Source organism: Pyrus communis, chromosome 13, assembly GCF_041283825.1.
Source record: "Pyrus communis isolate YQ-2024b chromosome 13, ASM4128382v1, whole genome shotgun sequence".
NCBI lineage: Eukaryota > Viridiplantae > Streptophyta > Magnoliopsida > Rosales > Rosaceae > Pyrus > Pyrus communis.
In genome coordinates this window covers 7,043,215-7,066,907 of record NC_142577.1, presented here as the reverse complement: position 1 = coordinate 7,066,907, position 23,693 = coordinate 7,043,215, and the positions used below count along the sequence as shown (strand labels likewise).

The 23,693-nt window shown below is 43.0% G+C and overlaps 1 protein-coding gene across 1 annotated transcript; it reads right to left on the bottom strand.

The window, feature by feature from the left end:
- Window positions 1–3,933: 3,933 nt before the first annotated feature.
- On the bottom strand, window positions 3,934–10,817 carry LOC148691679 (uncharacterized). Its single transcript, XM_088683386.1, has 2 exons — window positions 6,634–10,817; window positions 3,934–3,955 (listed from the first exon to the last, which is right to left on the bottom strand). The coding sequence occupies exons 1-2, from the start codon at window positions 10,737–10,739 to the stop codon at window positions 3,934–3,936; spliced, it is 4,128 nt and encodes a 1,375-aa protein (XP_088539512.1). The 5' UTR covers window positions 10,740–10,817.
- Window positions 10,818–23,693: the final 12,876 nt, after the last annotated feature.

Sequence of the window (23,693 nt, the reverse complement as noted above, 5' to 3'; positions counted from 1 at the left end):
AGTGGTGGTACTGTTCTTTTACCCTTGTCGACAAACGTTTTGATCCCGCAAATCCGGCTTTTTGAAATAGTGACGACTCTTCGATCTTTGAATACGCCTCTTTGATTTCTGAACGACGCCTCTTCGATTTCTGAACGACTCCTCTTCGATTTCTGAACGGGCGCCTCTTTTGACAAAGCTGCACGCGTTTTCTGAAAAGCAGAGAAAGCGTCGCCGAACTTTGCGCTTGTCGGCTAAAGATGTGTAGCTGCGATGATGACTTCCACGTGATCTTTTGACAAAGTGGCACCCGTGCTCTGAAAAGCCGAGAAAGCGTCGCCAACCTCCACGTGTTTTCAACTTTGTCGGAGATCTTTTGACAAAGTGGAACGCGTTTTCTGAAAAGCCGAGAAAGCGTCGCCTAACTTACGCCGGAAAATCCAGCTTTTGAGATTTGCAGAGCGATGTCTCTTCACTTTTGAATAAGCGGCCCTTCGATTTCTGAACCAACGTCTCTTTGATTTCTGAGCAACGCCTCTTCGATTTCTGAGCAAGCGCCTCTTCCTTTTTATAGAGGTATTGATCACCTCTAACATGCACACTTTGAAGGTTGCTCATTCCTGAAAATCATCTCCGGCCTTTTGAATTTTAATTCCATCCACCCATCTCTTTTAACACCTTTGAAAAATGGCTAACCCATCGAACCTTAGCTTAGAATTGAGTCTCAGCAGTGATACGGGCGCGCCGCATCAAGGTAACGTATGGCGCCCTTCTTTCTTATCTTCTAACGGTCCTCTTACAGGTGAAGACTCCGTGATGCAGGACGCCACAACAGCTATAATAGTAGCTAGGAACCTCCTCACTCCAAAAGATAGTAGGCTGTTGTCAGGACGGTCCGATGAGTTGGCCGTTCAAGAGTCCCTCGCTCTTAGTGTTCAGTGTGCGGGCTCTGTGTCCAACATGGGCCAACGCCTGCTTGCTCGGTCCCGTCAGGTGGAATCATTGATGGCAGAGGTGGAAGATCTTAAGCAGGAGATTAAACAGCTTAAGTACGAGAATAGAAGTTTGCATGTGCTTGCAAATAACTATTCGTCGGGCATGAAGAGGAAGCTTGATGAGATGCAAGAATCTCAAGGTCGCATTCAAAGTGACCGTCAAAGGCTTGCGTCTTTCTTCCAGAGGCACATTTTTCCGGCGTCATCTAGCGTTCCACCAAGTATTGGGGCCTCGACTGATCTACCTTCGGTGCCTCCCGCTCCTGGAGTTTGGCCACCCGCTCCTGGAGTTTGGCCAAGTAGTGGGGCTTCACGTGAACAACCTTTGTGAAAGCTCCATCTTTTTTTTTTTTTTTTTTTTTTTTTTTTTTTTGTTGTACTCACTTGTAATTTCTCGGAGATTAATGGACATGCTTTATTTTACTCAGTGTATTGTGCTAAATACAGATAAAACATATACATCACCGTCCATCATCATTCCTTTTTATTTTATTTTATTTATTTTATTTTTTTTCTTACTTTTCTTCGCTTTCGGTGGCACTGATCCACCATTCATTTATATATATATTTCAGATGGTGCCAGAAGCACCATCATTGTTTTTTTTTTCTTTCTTTCTTTTTATTATATATATATATATTTTTTTCTTTTTTTTGCACATGGTTCCAGAAGCACCATCATTGTTTTTATTATATATATATATTTTTTTTTTCTTTTTAATTTTTTTTATTATTCTTTTGAAAGATGCTTCCCAGCATCATCATTGCTACTTTTTTTTTTTTTTTTTTTTTTTTTCTTTATATGGCCATCTGCAAGGCTGAGTTCGTGGGTGAAAACCCAGGCCGAGTCCAAGAGAAGACAGAGGAGATCTTTGGGTGTGAGTTGACAAACTTTGATTTTGTCAATCACATTCAAAGGCAGTAGCAGAGGCAAGCAGACGGATGAGATCTTTGGGTGTGAGTTGACAAACTTTGATTTTGTTGATCACATTCAAAGGCAACAGCCATGGCAGAGGTGCAGAAGCAGCCAGAGCTTGAAGTAGTGCAAAGCGTCGAGCTTCACGATCGGCTAGTCGTTTGACAGCGGTCACTGAAGTTCTTCGCCGATTTTGACCACGGTGGCCAGAGTGAAGCTGAGGGTCTTGCAGGCGAGGAGCTGCATGGATGGAGAGGAATAAGTGCCTTGTCGTGTTCCGTCACTTTCTCTTAACCTCTCTTACTGACTTCATGTTCTTTTGTTGCAGAAAAAGGGGAGCAGAGCTCTTGGATTTGATTGGAAATTCACGGGGTGGTGAACGCAGGAGGTCTCACGGCGCCGGTGGTGATCAGCTGTTGTTGGCGAGAGGAGAAGGTGACTTGAGAAGCGAAAGGTGACGGGATCCATGCTGGACAATGAAGGAAGGACTTGAAGTAGATGTCGAAGATGCTGAGCATGTAAACGGCATAGAGAACTACGTCAAGCACTACCAGCCATTTCTCTTTCCTTTTTAACCATGTCCGTCGTCCTCTCCGCACGCTTGCTCTGTCGCATACTATTGACTTTCCACCACTCTAGAACATCTGTTGCTAGTGGAGCTGGAGGCTCTGACAGGTATTGAGTGAGCTTATCCGTTGCGCTGCTCATGTTTGCCCTTCGTTTCTTTCGTGCGATTTCCTCTGCAAACGAGACATTGCATCCCTCTTCCATTTCTTGAGCACTGTATCCACCAGCTATAGATGGGAAATGCGTGGTCGAGTAGTTTCTGATGAAATGAGTTCTTGCTTCGTCAAGAAAATTATCCGAGTTGAGGCTTTCAGGAAATAGCTCTCCTTTGATTCGAGGATCAAGAATCGCTGTCATGTATATGATTATGTTGCGGTCCTGGCTATTGTAACCTCTCACCTTTTCAGCCATTTCTTTAGCGGCATTCTTTAACGATTCTGGGTAAAAGTGAGAGTCTCTGCAAGCAGCGATTGTCTCGGAAATGTGATCCATAAAGAAGAGAACCAGCCCGACAGTGGGAAGCTTGTCTGTGCACATGTTGTTTGTGATTTTGTAGAATCCCAGATGATCAGGTCCACCTTCAAGCCATCGAATCCGGCGGTGGAGCTCTTCTCCTCGTCCAGTGCCCACGCGCTTTGTCACCTCCTTGGCGTTCTCGTCCTGAGGAGCAGTGTAGCGGTTCCCCTGGCTGTTGATGGTGGGGTTAGCGCTACCGCCGATGGCATACATCTCCCACCGCGTGAAGTCGTTGTTCACCACGTGGATGTACTCCCGTCTGCACCGCGGCATACGCCGCACCAGCGCCACACCAAAGTGGTTAAACGCAATCGTCACCTGCATCCCGCTGTTCGGCAGGTACTTGTCGTCGTGGCCCAATAGCATCACCTCGTCGTGGTGGGCGAAGTAGTTGTTGGAAATCGTGATTCCGGTGGACCCCATGATGGCGTCGATCAGTCCGTCGGCGCAGAACGAGAGGGAGCAGTGGTTGATCCAGATTTTGCGAGCGCCGAAGAGGGAGATGCCGTCGCCGTCTGATTTGCCGGGCCAGCCAACGTGGGTGGGGCTGGAGGCGATGTTGGTGTTGCCGGCGGGCTTGCAGTGGTGCACGTGGATGTTGTCGAAGAAGGCGTCGATGTCGGGGAGGAGGCCAGGATCGAGAATATCGGGAAAGGCGGCATCGTTTTGGGGATCTTGGAAGCGCTCCTGGAGCCAGTAGTCTTGGAACCAAGGGGAGGACTGAACCAGGGCCCACCATTCGGCGGAGAAGTCCTCCACCGTCCGATACGCCAGCGGCACGAACATCGGAGCATTGGGATTCAGATTCGACGACGTCGTCGCGCTCCTGGAGATCACGTCCATGGCTAGTTCGTTGTTTGCTTTGCTTGCTGTCAATCTCGAAACGACGTCACTGAGAGAGAGAGAGAGGGAGTGATACGTTTAAGGAGAGAGAGGGAGAGAGAGGAAGCTGGAGCTTTTTTTTTAGATCTGTCGAATTGCAATACTGCAGTTAAAGATCCGAGCTTTTCTCTGAATATTTTATTTTGGGGGTCATTGGAGCATTGGGTAATTGGGATCTGGCTAAGATTGTTTTGCTCCATCCATGCGGCTTTTAAGTGGACACTTCAACATATATAATATAGAAATATATATATTATATAAATATATATATATATTTTTTTTTTTTTTTTTTTGTTTTTTGTTTTTTTTTTTGTTTTTTTTTTGTTTTTTTTTTTTTTTTTTTTTTTTTTTTTTTTGTTTTTTTTTGTACAAAGAAATTGCAATAACATTGACCTTCATTAATCAAACCTTTAATGAAATCTTTATTCTTTATTTCGATGTGACTGTACTTGAAGTTTTGAAGTTTCAAGTTGCCTACGTACCCTTGGTTGAGGAGGGATCAAGTCATGACGTAGTTCAAATGAGTGATGGTTTTGATGATGATTTTGCCGTACACAGTTTATGCTCTTGCGGGCCAGGAGCGTGGTGCGTTTGCTTTAGGGGTAGTAGCGCTTCAAAAATCTGCCGTTGATGGGGCCGATCTTCAACTCGTCTTCTGCCATGATTAAGTAGGCGCCATTGGTGTAGATCTCTTGTATCACGTAGGGTCCATCCCACTTTGATGTGAACTTGCTTTTTGTCTTATGAGTTGTAATGATGGGCCTACGCAATGCCAGCACGAGATCTCCGGCTTGGAAAGACCTTGGGCGGATTTTCTTGTTGAATGCCTTGGATAACCGTGCTTGGTAGCATTCCAAGTGTTGTTGAGCTTCGAGCCTTCTCTCATCTAGCGCTTCCAACTCTTGAAGGCGCAACTTTGCATTTTCTTCATCAGTCAAGCCTTCTTGTATAGCCATCCTTAGTGAGGGGATTTGACTTTCGAGCAGTAGAACAGCTTCTACGCCATATACGAGAGAATAAGGTGTAGCTCGGGTAGGAGTCCTATGTGTAGTCCTATATGCCCAAAGTGCTTCACTTATTCTTTCATGCCAGTCTCTCTTTGTTCGGCCGATTACCTTTTTCAGGAGGTTGCACAGCGTCTTGTTGAATGCTTCTGCGAGACCGTTGGCCGGAGCATGATACATGGAAGACTTGTGCTGCTTGAACTTGTATTTGTCGCAAAGCTCGTCCACGAGTCGGTTGGAGAATTGCTTTCCGTTGTCAGTGATAATGTAGCGAGGCACCCCATATCGGTGGATGATATGCTCCTTGATGAAACGAACAACAGTTTCCTTTTTTACTTCCCTTAAAGGTATGGCTTCAGCCCACTTGGAGAAGTAATCTGTTGCAGCTAGGATGTAAGCTTCCCCTGCAGATGACTTTGGCGTAATTGGTCCTACAACGTCCAATCCCCATGCGTCGAACGGCCATGAAGCAACTGTAGGGTGTAATGGTTCAGGCGGTGGATGTATGAAGTTGGCGTGGAATTGGCAGGCTTGGCACCTTTTGGCGTGTTCCAGGCAGTCCTTCACCATACTTGGCCAGTAGTAACCCATTCTTTTAAGCCGGAAATGTAGCTTTGGTCCAGACTGATGTGCCCCACACACACCTGAATGTGCTTCTTCCATGGCTTGATTAACTTCTTCCTCACCTAGGCATCTCAGGAGTACTCCTTCAAAAGAGCGTCGGTAAAGTGTTCCTTTGTAGTAAAGGAAGCGAGGTGCTCGTCGGCGTATTTCGGAACGGTGTCTAAGATCATCTGGAAGCTTTCCGTGCTCTAAGTAGTCGATCAGCGGCTGTCTCCACTCTTCAGCATCAACTGGAAGTACTGAGATGACATTTGTATCATCTAGTGACATTTCATTAACGAGCGGAATCACCCACCTTTGGCAAACTGGCACGTCTGCAACTTCATTTTTTCCTAGTGTCATACTCGAGGCTAGATTGGCGAGAGCGTCTGCCATTTGATTTTCCTTTCTTGGCACATGTTCTAGTGTCACAGCTTCGAACTTTCGTAGCAGTTGGGTCGCTAGCCGGAAGTATGGGACGAGATCATCTTTCCTCACCTCATATTCAGTTAAGAGTTGATTGATTATGAGCTTGGAATCGCCATACACCTCAAGAGCTGTGACTTCCTTGTTGATCGCCATTTGGAGCCCGATTACCAATGCTTGGTACTCAGCAACATTGTTGGAGCATAGCTCATTCAGTTGGAAGGAGTAAGGTAGTATTTGCCTTTGTGGCGTCATGAATACTACTCCTGCCCCCGCTCCGTCTGCTCGTGAGGATCCATCGAAGAACATCGTCCATGTCGGGAAAATATTGATGTAGAACACCTCTTCGTCAGGCAAGTCGTCTGAGATTTTCCAATCAGCCGGGATTGGATGATCGGCAAGGAAGTCTGCTAGCGCTTGTCCCTTGACGGCTTTAGCTGAGACGTAGATGATCTCATATTGATTAAGAAGTAAAGCCCATTTAGCGAGTCGCCCCGTCAAGACTGGCTTAGACATAACGTATTTGACAGGGTCGGCTTTAGCAACCAAGTGGATGGTGTAAGCATGCATGTAATGTCTGAGTTTCTGAATGGCAAACACCAAAGCGAGGCACATCTTTTCTATTGGGGAATAGTTCAACTCAGCGCCGGTGAGAGTCCGACTGAGGTAGTAAAGTGCTCCTTCTTTTTGGGATTCATTCTCTTGCGCCAAAAGTGCTCCGATTGAATTTTCCTGAGCAGCAATATACAATATGAGTGGTTTCCCGGGCACAGGTGCCCCCAAGACAGGTGGACTTGACAAATATTTCTTTATGCTTTCAAAAGCATTATGGCACGCTTTGTCCCATACGAATGGGACATCTTTCTTCATAAGGCGACTGAACGGTTGACAACGCCCTGCGAGGTTGGAAATAAAGCGTCTAATGAAGGCTAGCCGTCCTTGTAGACTTTTCAGCTCGTGCAGGTTTCTTGGCTCGGGCATGCTTTGAATGGCCTTGATCTTTGATTGGTCTACTTCAATACCACGGTGCTTGACGATGAAGCCGAGGAATTTTCCAGAGGTGACGCCAAACGCACACTTTAACGGGTTCATCTTGAGGTTGTATTTTCGCAGCCTTTCGAACACTATTCGCAGATCCTTCAAGTGGTCTGATCTTTTCTTCGTCTTAACCACCACATCATCTACGTAACATTCTACGTTCTTGTGTAGCATGTCATTGAAGATTTTCTGCATTGCGCGTTGATACGTAGCTCCAGCGTTCTTTAGGCCAAAGGGCATCACCTTGTAGCAATAGATACCTTTTGGAGTACGAAAGGCTGTTAGCTCCTCGTCTTCGAGGGCCATGCGAATTTGATTGTACCCAGAAGAGCCATCCATGAATGATAATGCCTCATGGCTAGTGGTTGCATCCACCATGATTTCAATGATTGGCAAGGGGAAGTCGTCCTTTGGGCAAGCATCGTTGAGGTCCCGGAAGTCTACGCAAACAAGTATTTGTCCTGATTTCTTAAGGACAATGACGATGTTGGAGATCCACTTGGGGTATTGCACTTCTCGAATAAAGCCTGCTTCCATTAGTTTGTCGATCTCGACCTCGATTTGTGGGATAAGCTCAGATCGATAGCGTCTTTGAGTTTGCTTTATCGGTCGTGTTCCAGGCCTGACCGCAAGATGATGAACAGCGATGATAGGGTCCAGGCCGGGCATTTCTTTGTAGGTCCAGGCAAAGACGTCTTTGTATTCTAACAACAGCTGATAATACTTCTCTATCTCATCTGTACTTAATAATGCACTTATGAAGATAGGCTTTGGTTCCTTACTTGTACCTAAGTTGAGTTCCTTGAGATCATCGACTGTGGCTTGCCCCCCATCTTCGAGCTGTGGTGGTGCAGCAGTGACATCTTCCTCGGGGATTTCGTCTTCTTTACCTTCTTGAACCGTGATGTGGAAAACATCTTGGATCTCCTCTTCAGTGCTGTCTTCTCGAGCTTGTTGGCATAAGGATTGTCTGGTGTGGATGATAGTACGCCTTCTCACTTTCAGTGGTCCCTTTGTGTCGACCTCTAAGATTGCTTGGCGCTTCATCCTTGAAGGAATCAAGCTTCGAACGTCATCTTTTTCTCCTAACCCATCGAGCTTTTCTTCCTTTGGTGTTGTCTTCCTCTTTCCAAAAGGCTTCTCATTATCTTCAAATTTTTCTGAAGCTGATCGTCGCAGAGGAGAGATAACTGTGCTGCTTTGTTTCTTAAGCTTTAACAACCGTTCAAAAACAGAGTTTTGGGATGTTGGCGCGTTAATCCTCTTGAAGACAGAGGTTTGGTCTTGACCACCAATGCGATTAAACACTGAAGTTCTGGAGCTTGAATGGCTCATCCTATCGAAGACCGACGTTCGAGGGGAGGGTTTAGGCTCTTCTTGGTCTTGTTCAATGCTCACGCTGATGTGTTGAGCGCTAGTGTTTTTCGCTTTGTTCAAAATCATCACAGGTGCATTTGGTGTGAAACCAAGTCCGGCTTTGTTGTTGTCAACTCCGTAACCATGCTCCTTCAACTTCTTTTGAGTTTTGGTAAGGTTACGTTCTTCATCATTGATGGTGTTTGAAACCTTCTTTCCAGCCACCACAGAAGAAGTGAAGTCGTACCCGGCCTTTGACATGAGTTTGTAGGCGTTAGGGTCGAAACCTTCCTCGGTCCTTTTGGTTGGAAGAAAGCTTGATTCCACCTTCTTTGGTAGAGCTTTTATGAAGCCTTGTGGTAGTCTTGCGACCTTAGCATCCCCTAGCTGTGTCAAAGGCAAAACTGCATTTGTCTTGAGCAACTTCACATTATCCGCGCGCCACTGTGTGTCGGCTTTTCTTGTTCCAGTTTCGAATGGAGATTCACCATTCTTTCTTCTTGACATCGGGATATATCGGAATATGGGTGCGTTCAGTCCCTCTGACGGCATCCTACTCCCTTTAGTTGTTGCAGGTTTAGCAAACTCGTCATCGTATTTGCTTGAAGATGGCACAGTCTGCTCTTTTTGCTTTTTAGGCATGACTTGCCACTCCTGCTTTTTAGGTGCTGCTTTGCCCGTGGATTTGATATCTTCCGGAAGGGCTTCGGGTACCACGTCTTCATCCATGTAGAACTTGGCGTCTGCAAAGTGTGATTCGGCTTCGGTGAATGGCTTGGTATCACCTTGGATCACCTTCACTCCTTCTCGGTAAAATTTTAGGCATTGGTGAAGGGTGGATGGCACTACCCCATTTGCGTGGATCCACGGTCTTCCTAAGAGCAAGCTGTAGGAAGTTCTTGCATCAATCACGTGGAATATCGTGCTTGATTTGAGCTCACCAATGGTCATCTCTACTCGGATCATGCCCATCGCCCTTTGTCCTCCTTGGTTAAAACCCTGGATCAGCAGACGGCTCAGGGATAGTTCATTCACCTTGATGCCGATTATGGTCATTGTTGATTTTGGCATGATGTTTATGGCCGACCCACCATCCACAAGCATGCGGTTGACTTTGTATTCCCTTACGTACCCTGAGACGAAGAGAGGACGGTTGTGAGGCTTTGATCCCAGCAGTAGGTCTTCGTCAGTGAAGTTAATTGTGTCATGGGTGGCACAACATGTGGCACATTCATGTGGCTGAAGCTTCAAGCCTTCGTCGTTACTTTCTCGCACTTCGTGGTCGTCGGGACCTGCCAGGACTGCTGCTAGTGCTCTTCGTATCCTTTTTGGCAATGGTAGCGCTTCCTCGATGCTAAAGTGTGTTGGCAGACCTTCTTTAGGTGTGAGGGTCTTTTCTACCTCAGTGGCGATAGCTTTGCCTTTTGAGGGCTCTTCTATTTCTATTTCAACCATGTGACAGGCCATGGTAGTGCACTGTTGCAAAAAGTCATTCGGGAAGTACTCTCGCAAGGAAACGGGAATGCGTGGCTCCTGCTCCATAGGTTCCCTAGCATATGTTGTTTTATTATGCTTTATGTTTCTTTTAGACTTCGCATTGTTGCGGCCGTGGTGATTTCTTCTTTGTTCCACATTTGGCTGTATGACTCGTGGTCTTGGTTTCCTTGTCTTTTTGTAGGTTACCAATATCCATCCTTCTTCATTATCAGCATGTGCATCTTGGTCGCTTCTTTCCAGTGATGGTTGTGTAGGGGGTGCCGTGCCACTTGAGCATTCACGGGAACGGTCAGGTGTCGTTTGGAGAGGCACAGGATTAAACGATCCAAACGCAATTGTAGTGGTATGCGTTGCGGCCGTTTCCTCAAGATCGAGCTCAATTTGCCCTTGTTGTGCTAGCTTCATGATGAGTTCTTTAAGAACGAAGCACTTGCCAACAGGATGGCTCACAATACGATGGTACTTGCAGTACCTAGGATCGTTTGTGCGATTCATTTCTTCAGGACGCTTGCATTCGGGTAGCTCAATCACCTTTTTTTCCAGCAAGTCATCTAACATGGCAGCCATGTCAGAGTCAGGAAACGGGTACGTTTTCTGTTCCAACTCTCTCAAGGTGCTCTTGTATCTGTCTTGGGTGCGAGGAGGCTCACTTGTCTTTATCTCCTTCGCTTTCTTCTTGGAGGAGATCTTGATGGGCGCTGAGGAGGTCTTGATGGGCGCTGAGGAGGTTTTGATGGGGGTAGTGTTGACGGTGAAAGCTTCCTTAGCGGGCTTCTTCCCGGTCTTGTCTACATTTGGGGCGAATACTTTATCCTTATTGAAGTTAGTAATCGGCTCCTTTTTCCCGTGATTAGTGATACTCAGCTCCATGTCGTGGGAACGAGTTGCTAGCTCTTCGAACGTTCTTGGTTTTATGCCTTTGAGGATGTAATGTAACCCCCAGTGCATGCCTTGAACGCACATCTCAATGGCAGAGGTTTCAGAAAGCCGATCTTTGCAATCCAGACTTAAGGAGCGCCATCTATTTATGTAGTTGACGACAGGTTCATCTCTCCACTGTTTCGTACTGGTCAACTCTAGCATGCTTACAGTACGACGAGTGCTGTAGAAACGGTTGAGGAATTCCTTTCTAGCTGGTCCCAACTGTTGATAGACTCAGGTTCGAGGTCAGTGTACCAGTCAAAAGCGTTACTTTTCAGCGAACGCACGAACTGTTTGACGAGGTAGTCTCCCTCTGTCCCAGCATTGTTGCAAGTTTCAATGAAATGGGCGACATGTTGCTTCGGGTTGCCTTTTCCATCGAACTGCATGAATTTTGGGGGCTGATAACCCCTTGGCATCTTCAAAGCATCAATCTTCTTGGCGTAAGGCTTTGAGTACAGTACGGAGTCATGCGAGCTTCCTTCGTACTGTGTCTTGATAGTGCTTGCGATCATCTCCTGTAGCTGCTGGATAGAGAGAGATCCCATGGATGTTGTTGCTTGGTCTAGCTTCGGCTTCTCTTCGACTTTCTCCGCTGGTGGCTCCTCTTCTTCGTCGCCTTCTTTCTTTAATAGGCCAACAATTGGGTCGACTTTCACGTCGGGCAGCGCATCTAGTTGGTTGACAAGTGCGGCAATCTGCAAGTCCTTCTCTTCCACAGTCCGTGTGAGCTTTACGATTGCTTCATTCATCTGAGCTAGCTGCTCCTCGATTGAAGTTGCTTCAGTGGTCATGACTTGCATGGTTGTACTGCCGCTCGAATCAGCGTCGGAGAGTAGGGACTCTGAGTATTTCCTCGGGCTTCCCCCTTTTGATGCCTTTAGCGAGGCTAGGGTGATCACAGGCTCATACCTCAGGTGCTCTTGTTCCTTTGACAGAGTTAATGCAGGGGCGGAAGCCGCGGCAAAAAGATCTCTTGCCTTACTTCGGGTTATGATGCCTGAAATATCACCACTTGCGGCGATGATGTTCTTATTCTTTGCTTTGATTGCAGGAACAGCTTGACCCTTTCTTGATGCCATTTGCGTTTTTCGATGATTTGAGGATAGAGATGAGAGGTAGAGATTGTCCCACTGGGCGTGCCAAATTTGTAAACACGAAAAAATTCCTGAAACAAGAGACAAGAATACGTGTACAAAATATATTTTTGTATTAATGATTTTGGGGTTACAATCTCTTTGTAATTTGGTCCTCTGATTCTATCTTCGTAGGGTATGGGTTTGTGGATGAGTTGTTGATCCAAAGGGTCGTCGGGGCTTGATCTAAGGATGAACAGTTGATGAATGGATCTTCAAGGGGCGTTGGGCTTGATCTTGAAGAATGGGTGTATGAGTTTGTTGAGGTTGTTGATCCAAAGGGCCGTTGGGGCTTGATCTTAGGATGAACGGATGACGAACGATGAACACTTTCCTCAAGGGCCGTCGGGGCTTGATCTTGAGTTGGTGGAAGTTCTTCAAGGGCCGTTGGGGCCTGATCTTGAAGGTTGATGGATGAGCGGATCTTCAAGGGCTTTTGGGCTTAATCTTGAAGAACGATTGGATGTGTGGATTTGTTGAGGTTGTTGATCCAAAGGGCCGTTGGGGCTTGATCTTAGGATGAACGGATGATGAACGATGAACACTTTCCTCAAGGGCCGTCGGGGCTTGATCTTGAGTTGGTGGAAGTTCTTCAAGGGCCGTTGGGGCCTGATCTTGAAGGTTGATGGATGAGCGGATCTTCAAGGGCTTTTGGGCTTAATCTTGAAGAACGATTGGATGTGTGGATTTGTTGAGGTTGTTGATCCAAAGGGCCGTTGGGGCTTGATCTTAGGATGAACGGATGATGAACGATGAACACTTTCCTCAAGGGCCGTCGGGGCTTGATCTTGAGTTGGTGGAAGTTCTTCAAGGGCCGTTGGGGCTTGATCTTGAAGGTTGATGGATGAGCGGATCTTCAAGGGCTTTTGGGCTTAATCTTGAAGAACGATTGGATGTGTGGATTTGTTGAGGTTGTTGATCCAAAGGGCTGTTGGGGCTTGATCTTAGGATGAACGGATGATGAACGATGAACACTTTCCTCAAGGGCCGTCGGGGCTTGATCTTGAGTTGGTGGAAGTTCTTCAAGGGCCGTTGGGGCCTGATCTTGAAGGAGGATTTTACGAAGAACGAAGAGTGCTTTCTTGATCCTTCGGGATTTGCTTGAGAGCTTTAGAGTTTCGAGGCTTCTTCCTTTCTTTCTTTCTTCCTTCTCTTTTCTTTTTTCCTTCCCCCAAAATGAATGCCTTGGCTTCCTATTTATAGAATTCCAAAACTTGATTTTTGGATTTAAATAATCAGATGAAATAAATCATTTATGCCAGGTATTGACACGTGTCATATTTGATGACTTTTCCAATTTATTTCGATTTTTCGTTGAATCACACGCTACATGTAACATTTATGTGACACGTGAACGTTGAAATTTTAATTATTGGTCAACATTCATTTCACCGAAATTTTGATGTCTACAGATACCTTGAAGAGTTGAACGCTGATGCACTTGAAAATGTCATTACAAGAAGCATGGAACTCAAAACCAAGGGAGGGGAACTTTTGCTAACCCACGGCACACATGCTCTATCCCATGTCGTTCCTCCTAGTGAGGAATGCATTGAGTTGGTTGCTGCCCTTGAGTCATTGCCTAAGCACGATGGTAAGTCTTCTAACTTTGATTCAATTCCCATTTCGACTAACAAGTTGCTTCCATCCATAGTTCAGGCACCTACCCTTGATCTCAATCCACTACCTAGCCATTTGAAGTACATTTTCTTGGGGGAAAAGGAGACCTTACCTGCCATTATTTCTTCATCACTCACGGCACAAGAAGAAGAGAAACTAGTGCGTGTTTTGAAGGAGTTCAAATCTGCCCTAGGTTGGACCTTGGCCGATATCAAAGGTATTAGTCCCACAACATGTATGCATCACATATTTCTTGAGGAGGGGGCCAAACCAACTAGAGAGGCTCAACGCCGTCTCAACCCTCCGATGATGGAAGTGGTGAAAAAGGAGATAATCAAACTCCTTGATTGTGGAGTGATTTACCCCATCTCCGATAGCCGTTTGGTTTCACCTATCCAATGTGTTCCCAAGAAATCTAGAGTGATGGTTGTGGAGAATGCGGAGAATGAGCTTGTGCCCACCCGAATCCAAACCGGTTGGCGCGTATGCATTGATTATAGGAAGATAAACGCCACCACAAGGAAGGACCACTTCCCATTGCCGTTCCTAGATCAAATGCTTGAGAGGTTAGCGGGTCATTCCTTTTATTGTTTTCTTGACGGATATTATGGTTATAATCAAATTGTTATTGCCCCGGATGATCAAGAAAAGACCACTTTTACTTGTCCCTTTGGAACGTTTGCATATCGTCGCATGCCATTCGGTTTGTGCAATGCTCCTGCCACGTTTCAAAGGTGTATGGTTAGCATATTTTCTGATTATGTTGAGAGGATTATTGAGATATTCATGGATGACTTTAGTGTGTTTGGTGATTCCTTTGATAATTGTTTGGCTAATCTCACTTTAATCTTGAAACGTTGTGTTGAAACAAACCTTGTGTTAAATTGGGAGAAATGCCACTTTATGGTTAAACAAGGTATTGTTTTGGGTCATATAATCTCTGAAAAAGGAATTGAAGTTGATAAGTCTAAAATAGATCTTGTACGCTACTTACCCTCTCCTACTTTGGTGAGAGAGGTTCGTTCTTTTCTTGGTCATGCAGGATTCTATCGACGATTTATCAAGGACTTTTCCAAGATTGCACAACCCCTATGCCGCCTCCTACAAAAGGAAGTATCTTTTGAGTTCAACGAGGCGTGTGAGAAAGCATTCAACCATCTCAAGGACCTCCTCACCACGGCACCAATCATCACTCCACCAGATTAGTCCATTCCCTTTGAATTGATGTGTGATGCATCGGACTATGCCCTTGGAGCTGTTTTGGGCCAAAGGAAAAACAAACAGCCACATGTTATTTATTATGCTTCACGCACTTTAAATGATGCTCAATTGAATTATTCTACAACTGAAAAAGAACTTTTGGCGGTTGTATTTGCATTAGATAAGTTTAGATCATATCTAATTGGTACTAAAGTAATTGTTTTCACTGACCATGCAGCCTTGAAGTATCTTCTCACCAAAAAGGAGGCCAAACCAAGGCTCATTTGTTGGATGCTCCTACTTCAAGAATTCGACATTGAAATTAGGGACAAGAAGGGATGTGAAAACGTGGTGGCTGACCACCTAAGTCGAATGGTGAGTGAAGAAGAGGCCCTTCCCATTTCAAAAACGTTTCCGGATGAACAACTTCTGTCCGTTGAGGTAAGTACCCCTTGGTATGCCGATTTGGTCAATTTTTTGGTGTTTAAGCAAGTTCCTAACACCTTAAGCAAGGTCCAACGTGATAAACTAAAAAAGGATGCACGTTTTTATGTTTGGGACGACCCTTATTTGTGGAAAATCTGCCCGGATCAGATTGTGCGTCGTTGTGTTCATGAATCTGAGTTTAATTCCATTTTGAGTTTTTGCCATACATATGCATGTGGTGGACACTTTGGCACACAACGCACAGCGTTTAAGGTTCTTGAAAGTGGTTTTTATTGGCCTACATTGTTTAGAGATGCTAGGGCTTTTTGCTTAACATGTGATCGTTGTCAAAGAGACCAAATGCCGCAAACCCCAATCCTTGTTGTTGAAATCTTTGATGTTTGGGGTATTGATTTTATGGGTCCTTTCCCTATCTCTTTTGGTTTTACTTACATATTACTTGCGGTTGATTATGTGTCAAAGTGGGTGGAAGCTAAAGCCACCCGAACTAACGATTCTAGAGTTGTTGCAGATTTTCTCAAATCTAACATTTTCTCTAGATTTGGGATGCCTAGAGTGCTCATAAGCGATGGTGGGTCTCATTTTTGCAACCGCACCATTGAGGCGTTGCTCAAGAAGTACAACGTGATGCATAAGGTTTCCACACCTTATCACCCCCAAACCAGTGGCCAAGCCGAAGTTTCAAATCGAGAAATAAAGCAAATCTTGGAAAGGACCGTTGGGCCAAATAGAAAAGATTGGAGCTCGTGTTTGGAGGATGCATTGTGGGCGTATCGAACAGCTTACAAAACGCCCATTGGTATGTCCCCATTTCGGCTAGTCTATGGCAAGCCATGCCATCTACCCGTGGAGCTTGAACACAAGGCACATTGGGCGGTCAAGACCTTCAATATGGATGTGGACGCGGCTGGAAACCATAGGAAGCTACAATTGAACGAGCTTGAAGAGATTAGGCATGAGGCTTATGAGAATGCCCGGATTTACAAAGAGAAGACCAAGGCAATCCATGACAAGATGATTAGAGGCAAAACTTTCTCAATCGGGCAGAAAGTGTTGTTATTTAATTCCCGTCTTCGGTTATTCCCCGGTAAGTTACGTTCTAAGTGGGTTGGTCCATTTGTTATCATTAATGTTTTTGTGCATGGTGCAGTCCAAATACAAAGTTTGAAAACTGGACAAGAATTCAAGGTGAATGGCCATAGGTTGAAACCCTACTATGAGAACTTTGTTGAGCATGTTGTGGAGGAGATCCCATTGCATGCCGTGGGCTCCAATGGGGAATGAGAATACCATCGTCCGGCTGCAAGACGTTAAAGCAAGCGCTTCGTGGGAGGCAACCCATGCAATCACCAAGGAGAGGATGGCACTTACACTCCATAACCAGATTTGCGTTCCTAGCCTCTTCTCTTTGTTATTTACATTCTGCCATGCTTAGTGTGTTTAGTTGCTGTTTGTGTGTTTACTTTTGTTTGGTGTGATTTTAGGCTTGAAACATTGAGGACAATGTTTGATTTAAGTGTGGGGGAGTAACTAAGTGTTGTTGATGCAAATTCGTGGGATTTTATCACCCATAACTTCCAATGTTGTTCCTTGCTGTTTTTAAGTGTTTTAAGCTATTTTAGAGTGTTTTAGTGTGTGTTGACTTAAAAATCCGAAAATCCCATAAAAATTTGAAAAATTGTTTTGAAAAACCCAAAAAGAGTTGTTTTTGTGTGTTTGTTTGTGTCGTAGGTTACCTTCCAACACAATGATGAGGATTTGGTTTTTAATTGCATGATGGTTAAAGAAAGTTACAAACATGGATGGACGTTTGATATACTCTTTGGTTTATGCTTGGTTGTAGTTATAGTTTACGAATTCACATGTAATCACAAAGGAAAATTAGTTTTTGTAACATGCTTGAAGGAATGAACTCAAACTAACGCTACATCCCTGTGAGACTTGAGCCTAAACGTTTATTTGGAGAGTAATAATATGTGCATCATTGTTTTCTAAAGTCGTTGCATGATCTCATTATTCTTTGCTTGGTTACTACTTAGAAGGCGTTTCATCACTTAGTTCCAAATGCTAGAACTCATGCCCATTTCATTCAAAGCATGTTATTGAATTGCATAACACATATTCAAGATGAAGTTGTGTAGTGATCACCATCAGAGCCAAATAGCCGTGTGCCCTTAATTCATTATGTGTTAAGTTTAACCCCATTGAGCCGTATTAGCCCATGTTCTTTGTTAACCCATATTATCCTCACCTAGCCTAGATTAGGACCATCCATACCCTTGTTCTTGAAGCATAGTAAGCATGACTAAAAATGAATTCCTTTTGAGTAATGTGTTGCAGAAAATAAGTGTGGGGGAAGGATTATTGATATGAGTTTATGTGCCATAGGCACGGCTAAAAAAAAAAAAAAAAAAAAAAAAAGTGAAAAAGAGTTGAAAAGAGGAAAAAAAAAAGTTCCAAAGTATTGTTTGTTGAAGTAAGGGTCCAAAACAATGAATTAGGCCCTAAGAGTTGTTTGAATCTTCCCTTTATGTCTAAAAGTTGATTTCTGCATTCCAAGTGAATTCTAAGTCTTAATTTCATTACTTTGCTTACTATTGCTTAAAGAACTTTTGTTTATTGATAGGAGCATATTTAGGCGACTTAGTTGGCTTGTTCTTGTGCATTTACGTTGTTATTTCTTAGTTCTTTAAGTCTTTTAAGCCATTTTCGTATGTTTTCAGGTTTTAAGGGTTAAAGGAGCAAAGAAGTGCATTTTGGAGTCTTTTGGAGCATTTTTGGGTTAATGATGGATAGCTTATGCTTGGAGCCAAAGTGTTGGACGAAATTGAAGACCAAGTGAGCCTAGAATCGAAGGAAGAAGGAGGAATCAAGAATTGGAAACCAGTTTCCATTATTGGGAGTTTCTATTTTTGAAGGTTTCCAATTGTGCAAGTTTCCATTTGTGAAGGTGTCCATCTTTGAAGTTTCCAAATAATGTTGGTTGCCTAAATCACATGTTCTAGAAGCCCTAGACATGTCCTAAATTGTGCCGCACCTTACCTTCCTTTTCTCTCCAAATTTCTGGCTTTAAAATCCTTTCCCTTCTTCCTTGCCGTGAGATCCTTTCCCATTCTTCCCAAAATCATTCACAAATCTTCTTTCCTTTAAATTTTGGTCAAAGGCACATTCCTGATTTCTTTTTCCTTTTCTTGCTGTGAGCTAAGACCTTTTCTCTCCCAAAATCTGCAAGATCATGTCACGATCCCTTTCTTAAAAGTCTTAGCCGCACCTATACATTCCCTTTCACTCAAAATCTGCAAGTTTAATTGCACTTTCCCCTCCTTTTCCTCCCTTTGCCGCAAGGCTTAGCCCTTTTACTTAATTCCTGATTCAATTACCTATTCTATAGGGATTTAACTTAATTCCTGATTCTTAGAATTGATTTGGGGAATTAAACACTTACTTATTTCCTATGCAAGCCTTGCCGTGCCTTAATAAAGGGTTTGAGGGTCAGATTAGGTCATTCATTCACCATTCACGCCAGAAAATCATTCCATCCTTCTAACACATCCAAACTTCACCATTCTCCATATTTTCTGCCCAAAACCAACCCTTGCCGTCCCCTACATCCATCCCAACCCTAAATCCATCATTCTACATCATCCATAAACCCCTAAACTCACAATAACCTCTTGTGCCACAGCAATTAGGAGAGGAAGGAGGCCTTGAACGTTTCATGCTTGCAGATTGGAGCGTTCTTAGGTGTACTTCGTTCTTGTTTTCAATGTTTACTTTGTTATTACTTTCTGAGTTTGATGTAATCATGAGTGGCTAAACCCCTAATTAGTTAGGGGAAAGTTTGAAGCCATGAACATGTTTGAGATATGAATTGATTTCTTCCAATTGTGATTTGTTAAGTTGTGATTGCAATTCAATTATCTGTTTTATTCAAGACTTGTTCTTGTATGTTGATTAAGGATGCATACTTAGTTTTCATGCATGAACTCGATGCTAGTTTATAAACGAGTTTCACCTAATCGTCACAAGTTTATAAACATGAGTAGTGAAGGTTGCTAGTCACAACCGCGTTAATTGAATTCTTGGCAAGAGTATCATGCATTCATAGTTACAATTGCCTCGTCAACACTTATGATTTTCATAGAGCATAATGATCTCTCACTATATCTCTTCTATGCATTCATGTTGAGGACCGTTGGAGAATAATTTGAATTGTCGCATGCATCATCCAATTCAATGACATAAGGAAATCTGAGGGTTAATTAGTGCATCACGGTTAACTTGGGGTGTTGAGCATCATAGTTAGTGAAAAGCAATTGGAAAATCGATTCATATACAAATGTGTCATGTGTGGAGAATGGACCTCTAACTAATCCATCCATCATCTTGTTTCCAAAAATTCGTTTTACAATCTGCCTAGTTTTATAACTTGTTTTGTTATTTCAATTTTCGTCAAATCAAAACCCCCCCTTTACTTTCTTGTTCTATAGTGTTTAGAATCTGTTTAGTTTGTGTTTTAAAGTGTTTTGAATCAACCCATAATCTTAAATTCGTCCAAAATTGTGTCTAGAGTCAGAAACTGCCTAGTTAGTGTTTTTAGGCAGTTTTGAGTCTTTTGAACTTGTTTCGAGTCCTTTGAGTCTTTGTGAACGTTTTCAACTTTGTTTTTATGTTTTTGAGTCAGTTTAGAGGTTTTAGCAAGCCCTCCTAATCCCCGGTCCAGAACGATCCCTACTTGCATCCTTACTACAATTTGACAACAAGAGGGTTAATTTGTGTGCTTAACTATTTTCGCATCATTTATCCCTATCTTTCCTTGTTAGCCAATGCCCCAAGCCCCGTTACAACCCTTGACTTCTATCTTGAGTGTTGTGTATTTCATATGGTGTCACTGGTTCTCGCATCTAAGTAGTAGCATTCCATTCATGAGATCATATCTAAACATGTTTAATTACTCCAGAAATTGCTTTCTTTGTTATAACATATGTGAGTACTAGTCTTTCATGTTTACATCAATCTTCTCACATATAACTATTGTAGGGTGTGTAGTCAGAAAATCTGAGTGAAAATTGAGTGCATAACTAGTGAGGAATTGAGGGCATTCTCTAAGGCATGTTACTACATTCAAAATGTTGTTTTAATTGATTAAATGCGAGCTAGTGAATGGTGACTATGATTAAGTATGTGCTCGAGGGGAAGGAAGACTAAAAGCTATGTGAGTAATGATCTTTGACATGTCATGTTTCGTTGGAAATCCCTGAGGCAACCGTTGGAAGGTTTAGGTTATGTTTTGTTTGTTTTGTTTCGTCTTGTTTTCTTCAGTTGTTTTGTTTTGCTCGAGGACTAGCAAAAGCTAAGTGTGGGGGAGTTTGATAGGAGCATATTTATGTGACTTAATTGGCTTGTTCTCGTGCATTTATGTTGTGTTTCCTTAGTTATTTTAGTGTTTAAAGTCACTTTTGTGTATTTTCAGATTATAAAGCCAAAGTGTGCAAGAAGATGCAAATTGGAGTCTTTTGGAGCAAAAGAGGAATGAATGATTTGAAGACTTGAAGAAATATGAATTCCTAATTGAAGATGGATTCCTACTCACATGAGGATTCCTAGAAGAAGAAGGATTCCTACTCACATGAGGATTCCTAGAAGAAAAGGATTCCTACTTGAAGTAGGAAAGTTAAGCCAAGGTTTCCCATTTTGGTAACCTTTCCTAATCTTAAAAGTCCTTATTTTCCAGCCACTTTGAAGGCCTTGTATGCACTCTAGGACACAAAACAAAGGACCTAGACCCCTTAGGGACCTTTGCCGCACCTCTCCCTTTCTCTGCATCCCTTGCTGTGCAAGGGGGGGTATTTATGTCCTAATTTCTGCACTTAAACACATTCCCCTTTCAAAATAAAACCCTAGCCGCATATTTTAGCCAATTCCCTTTTAGTTTCTTATTTGATTTCCTAATTCTAGAAGCTTTTGACTTAATTTTAGTTAACCAAAATAAGCTAGGGTTTTAATTTCTGAAAACCCTATATATTCTTGGACTTAGCCGCACCCTAGGGAATTCCCTATTCATTCATTCATCATTCCACCTCTTTGTCGCAGCCACCATCATCCTTCTACATCTCTGCCGCAACCTTCCATCCATTCCAGCCACCATTCCACCATTCCTCTACTTCAAAACCTCCATCCAAACCTCCCTACACCACCATTAAGCCTTGCCGCACCACCATCCCATCCTAAATCCCATTCCTAAACCAAAATCACATCCAAAGTCACCCTAATACCTCTGTACCGCAGCAAGGAGAAGAAGAAAGAGGAGCTTGAACGTGCAGAAATTCAAAGTGGAATCGTTGGGCGTTTTAGGTGTAATCAATCTTTTGTTCTCTATGTTTAATTTCAATTTTGTTTCTCTTTCTGTGAACATGAGAGGCTAAACCCCTAGTTAGCTAGGGGGTGATTAAAAACCATGTATATGCTTGCAATATAAGTTTAGTTAAGAGCCTTTGAGTTTATTTAAGTGTTTTGAAGCATATTTTTATATCTTTGAGTCAATTTTCATTAGATTAGCAATCCCTCCTAATCCCCGGCCTAGAACGATCCCTACTTATATCTATACTACAATTGTCAAAAAGAGGGTTTAATTTGTGTGCTATTATATATCACATCAAATCTTTGGCGCCGTTGCCGGGGATTAGCAACTTTGCTAATCCCCCGTTGCTTCCCTTTGTTTCCCTTTGTTTCTGTTATGTATTTTAGTTTTAGTTTCTGATTTGTGTTTTGTTTTGTTTTGTTGATTTTAGGTACTAGAGAAGCACGACATGGCTCTTGATAATGCTTCTCTTTTGTCACAGCTCATGGAAAGGTCCCAAATGCAAAGAGTTGGTACATTTGATCATAATCAATCAAGGAACGACGTGTTTTCCAATAGTTACAATTCGGATTGGAGTGATCATTCAAACTCTATGTGGTGGGAACCTTAAAATGTTCAACAAGAAGGATATTGGCAGCCATATGAGGAGTTCTATTCAAGACCTATGCACCCACCACAACCTCATATACAATATGCCCAACCAAACTCAGGTTCGTCAATAGATTATAATCAAATTGTTAATGAATTAATTTCTTTGGTGCAGGGCTCACAAAATCAAGACAAAAGGTTGGACCATTTGGAAAAGCAAATTGGGCAGATAACGGAGTTTGTAGGACAATTTCGTGACCAAGGCAAACTCCCTAGTTCAACCATTGTAAATCCGAAGGGAGGATTTGAAACCACCAATGCTATCATGTTAAGAAGTGGCAATGAGGTTGGAACGGACCCTCAACCATCAAAATCAAATCACAAGGAAGATGAAAGATTGCAATTTGAGGAAGAGGAGTTGCACAAAGCCACGGCAAGGGTGGAAACACCTTTGCCGCAGCCACCTCAAGGCCCCAATTCGCCCACCATAGGTAAGTTTGCTCCAAATTCAATTCTTTGTAACCCCATTCCACCCAATGTCCCTATTCCTTGCAGGTTCATGAATTCCAAGGAAGAAGAAAGTGAAAAAGGCATTTTGGAAGCCCTTCCAAAGGTGCAAAGTAGGGAATATCAAGAATTCATCAAAGAGGACGTTCTTGAGACAAACAACCCCAAAGAAGTTGAATTTTATGACACAGGACAAGGAACAATCCTCACACCAAATCTGTCCAAGTGCAAAGTTCCTGGAACGTTCAAAGAAGATGTGTTTATCCTTGAGTTCTTGTTGGAGCACATAGGTAAGCACCCAATCTTGAATTTAAACCATTACTGGATCATTTCAAGTATCATCTTCCATTCAAAGATCAATTCCAGGCCGTGGGTTCCAATTGAGTCTAAGAAGAGAGTTTGTCCGGCTACAAGACCTTAAAGCAAGCGCTTCTTGGGAGGCAACCCATGCATTCAACTAGAGAGGACTTAGGCAATCCAACAATTCATTCAACAAAATCAGATTTGCGTTCCTAAACTTCTCTCTTTATTGTTTTTATTTCGTCATGTTATTTAGTTTAAGTTGTTTGTTTGAATGTGAGTCTTTGTTTGAAACATTGAGGACAATGTTTGATTTAAGTGTGGGGGGGGGGGGGTAAACAAGTTGCTTTTGCATGATTTTCATGGGATTTTATCACCTATCACTTCTAATGTTGTTTCTCACTGTTTTTAAGTGTTTTTAGTGTGTTTTGAAGTGTTTTTATGTGTTTGGATCAGAAAATCCGAAAATTTACAAAAAAAAAAAATTGCAAAACAGTTCTGAAAAACCCAAAAAGAGTTGTTTTTAAGTTGTTTTTGTGTGTTTGTTTGTGTCTTAGGATACCTTCCAACACAATGATGAGGATTTGGTTTTTAATTGCATGACTATTAAAGAATGTTGTAAACATGGCTGGAAGTTGATTTATGCTTTGGTTTATGCTTGGTTATGGTTATAGCTTATGAATTCACATGTAATTACAAAGAGCAAATCAGTTTTTGTAACATGCTTGAAGGAAGAAACTCAAACTAAAGCTACATCCTTGAGAGACTTGCGCCTATAACGTTCTTTGGAGAGTATAATCTGTGATTTCTTGTTTTCTAAAGTCGTTGCATGATCTC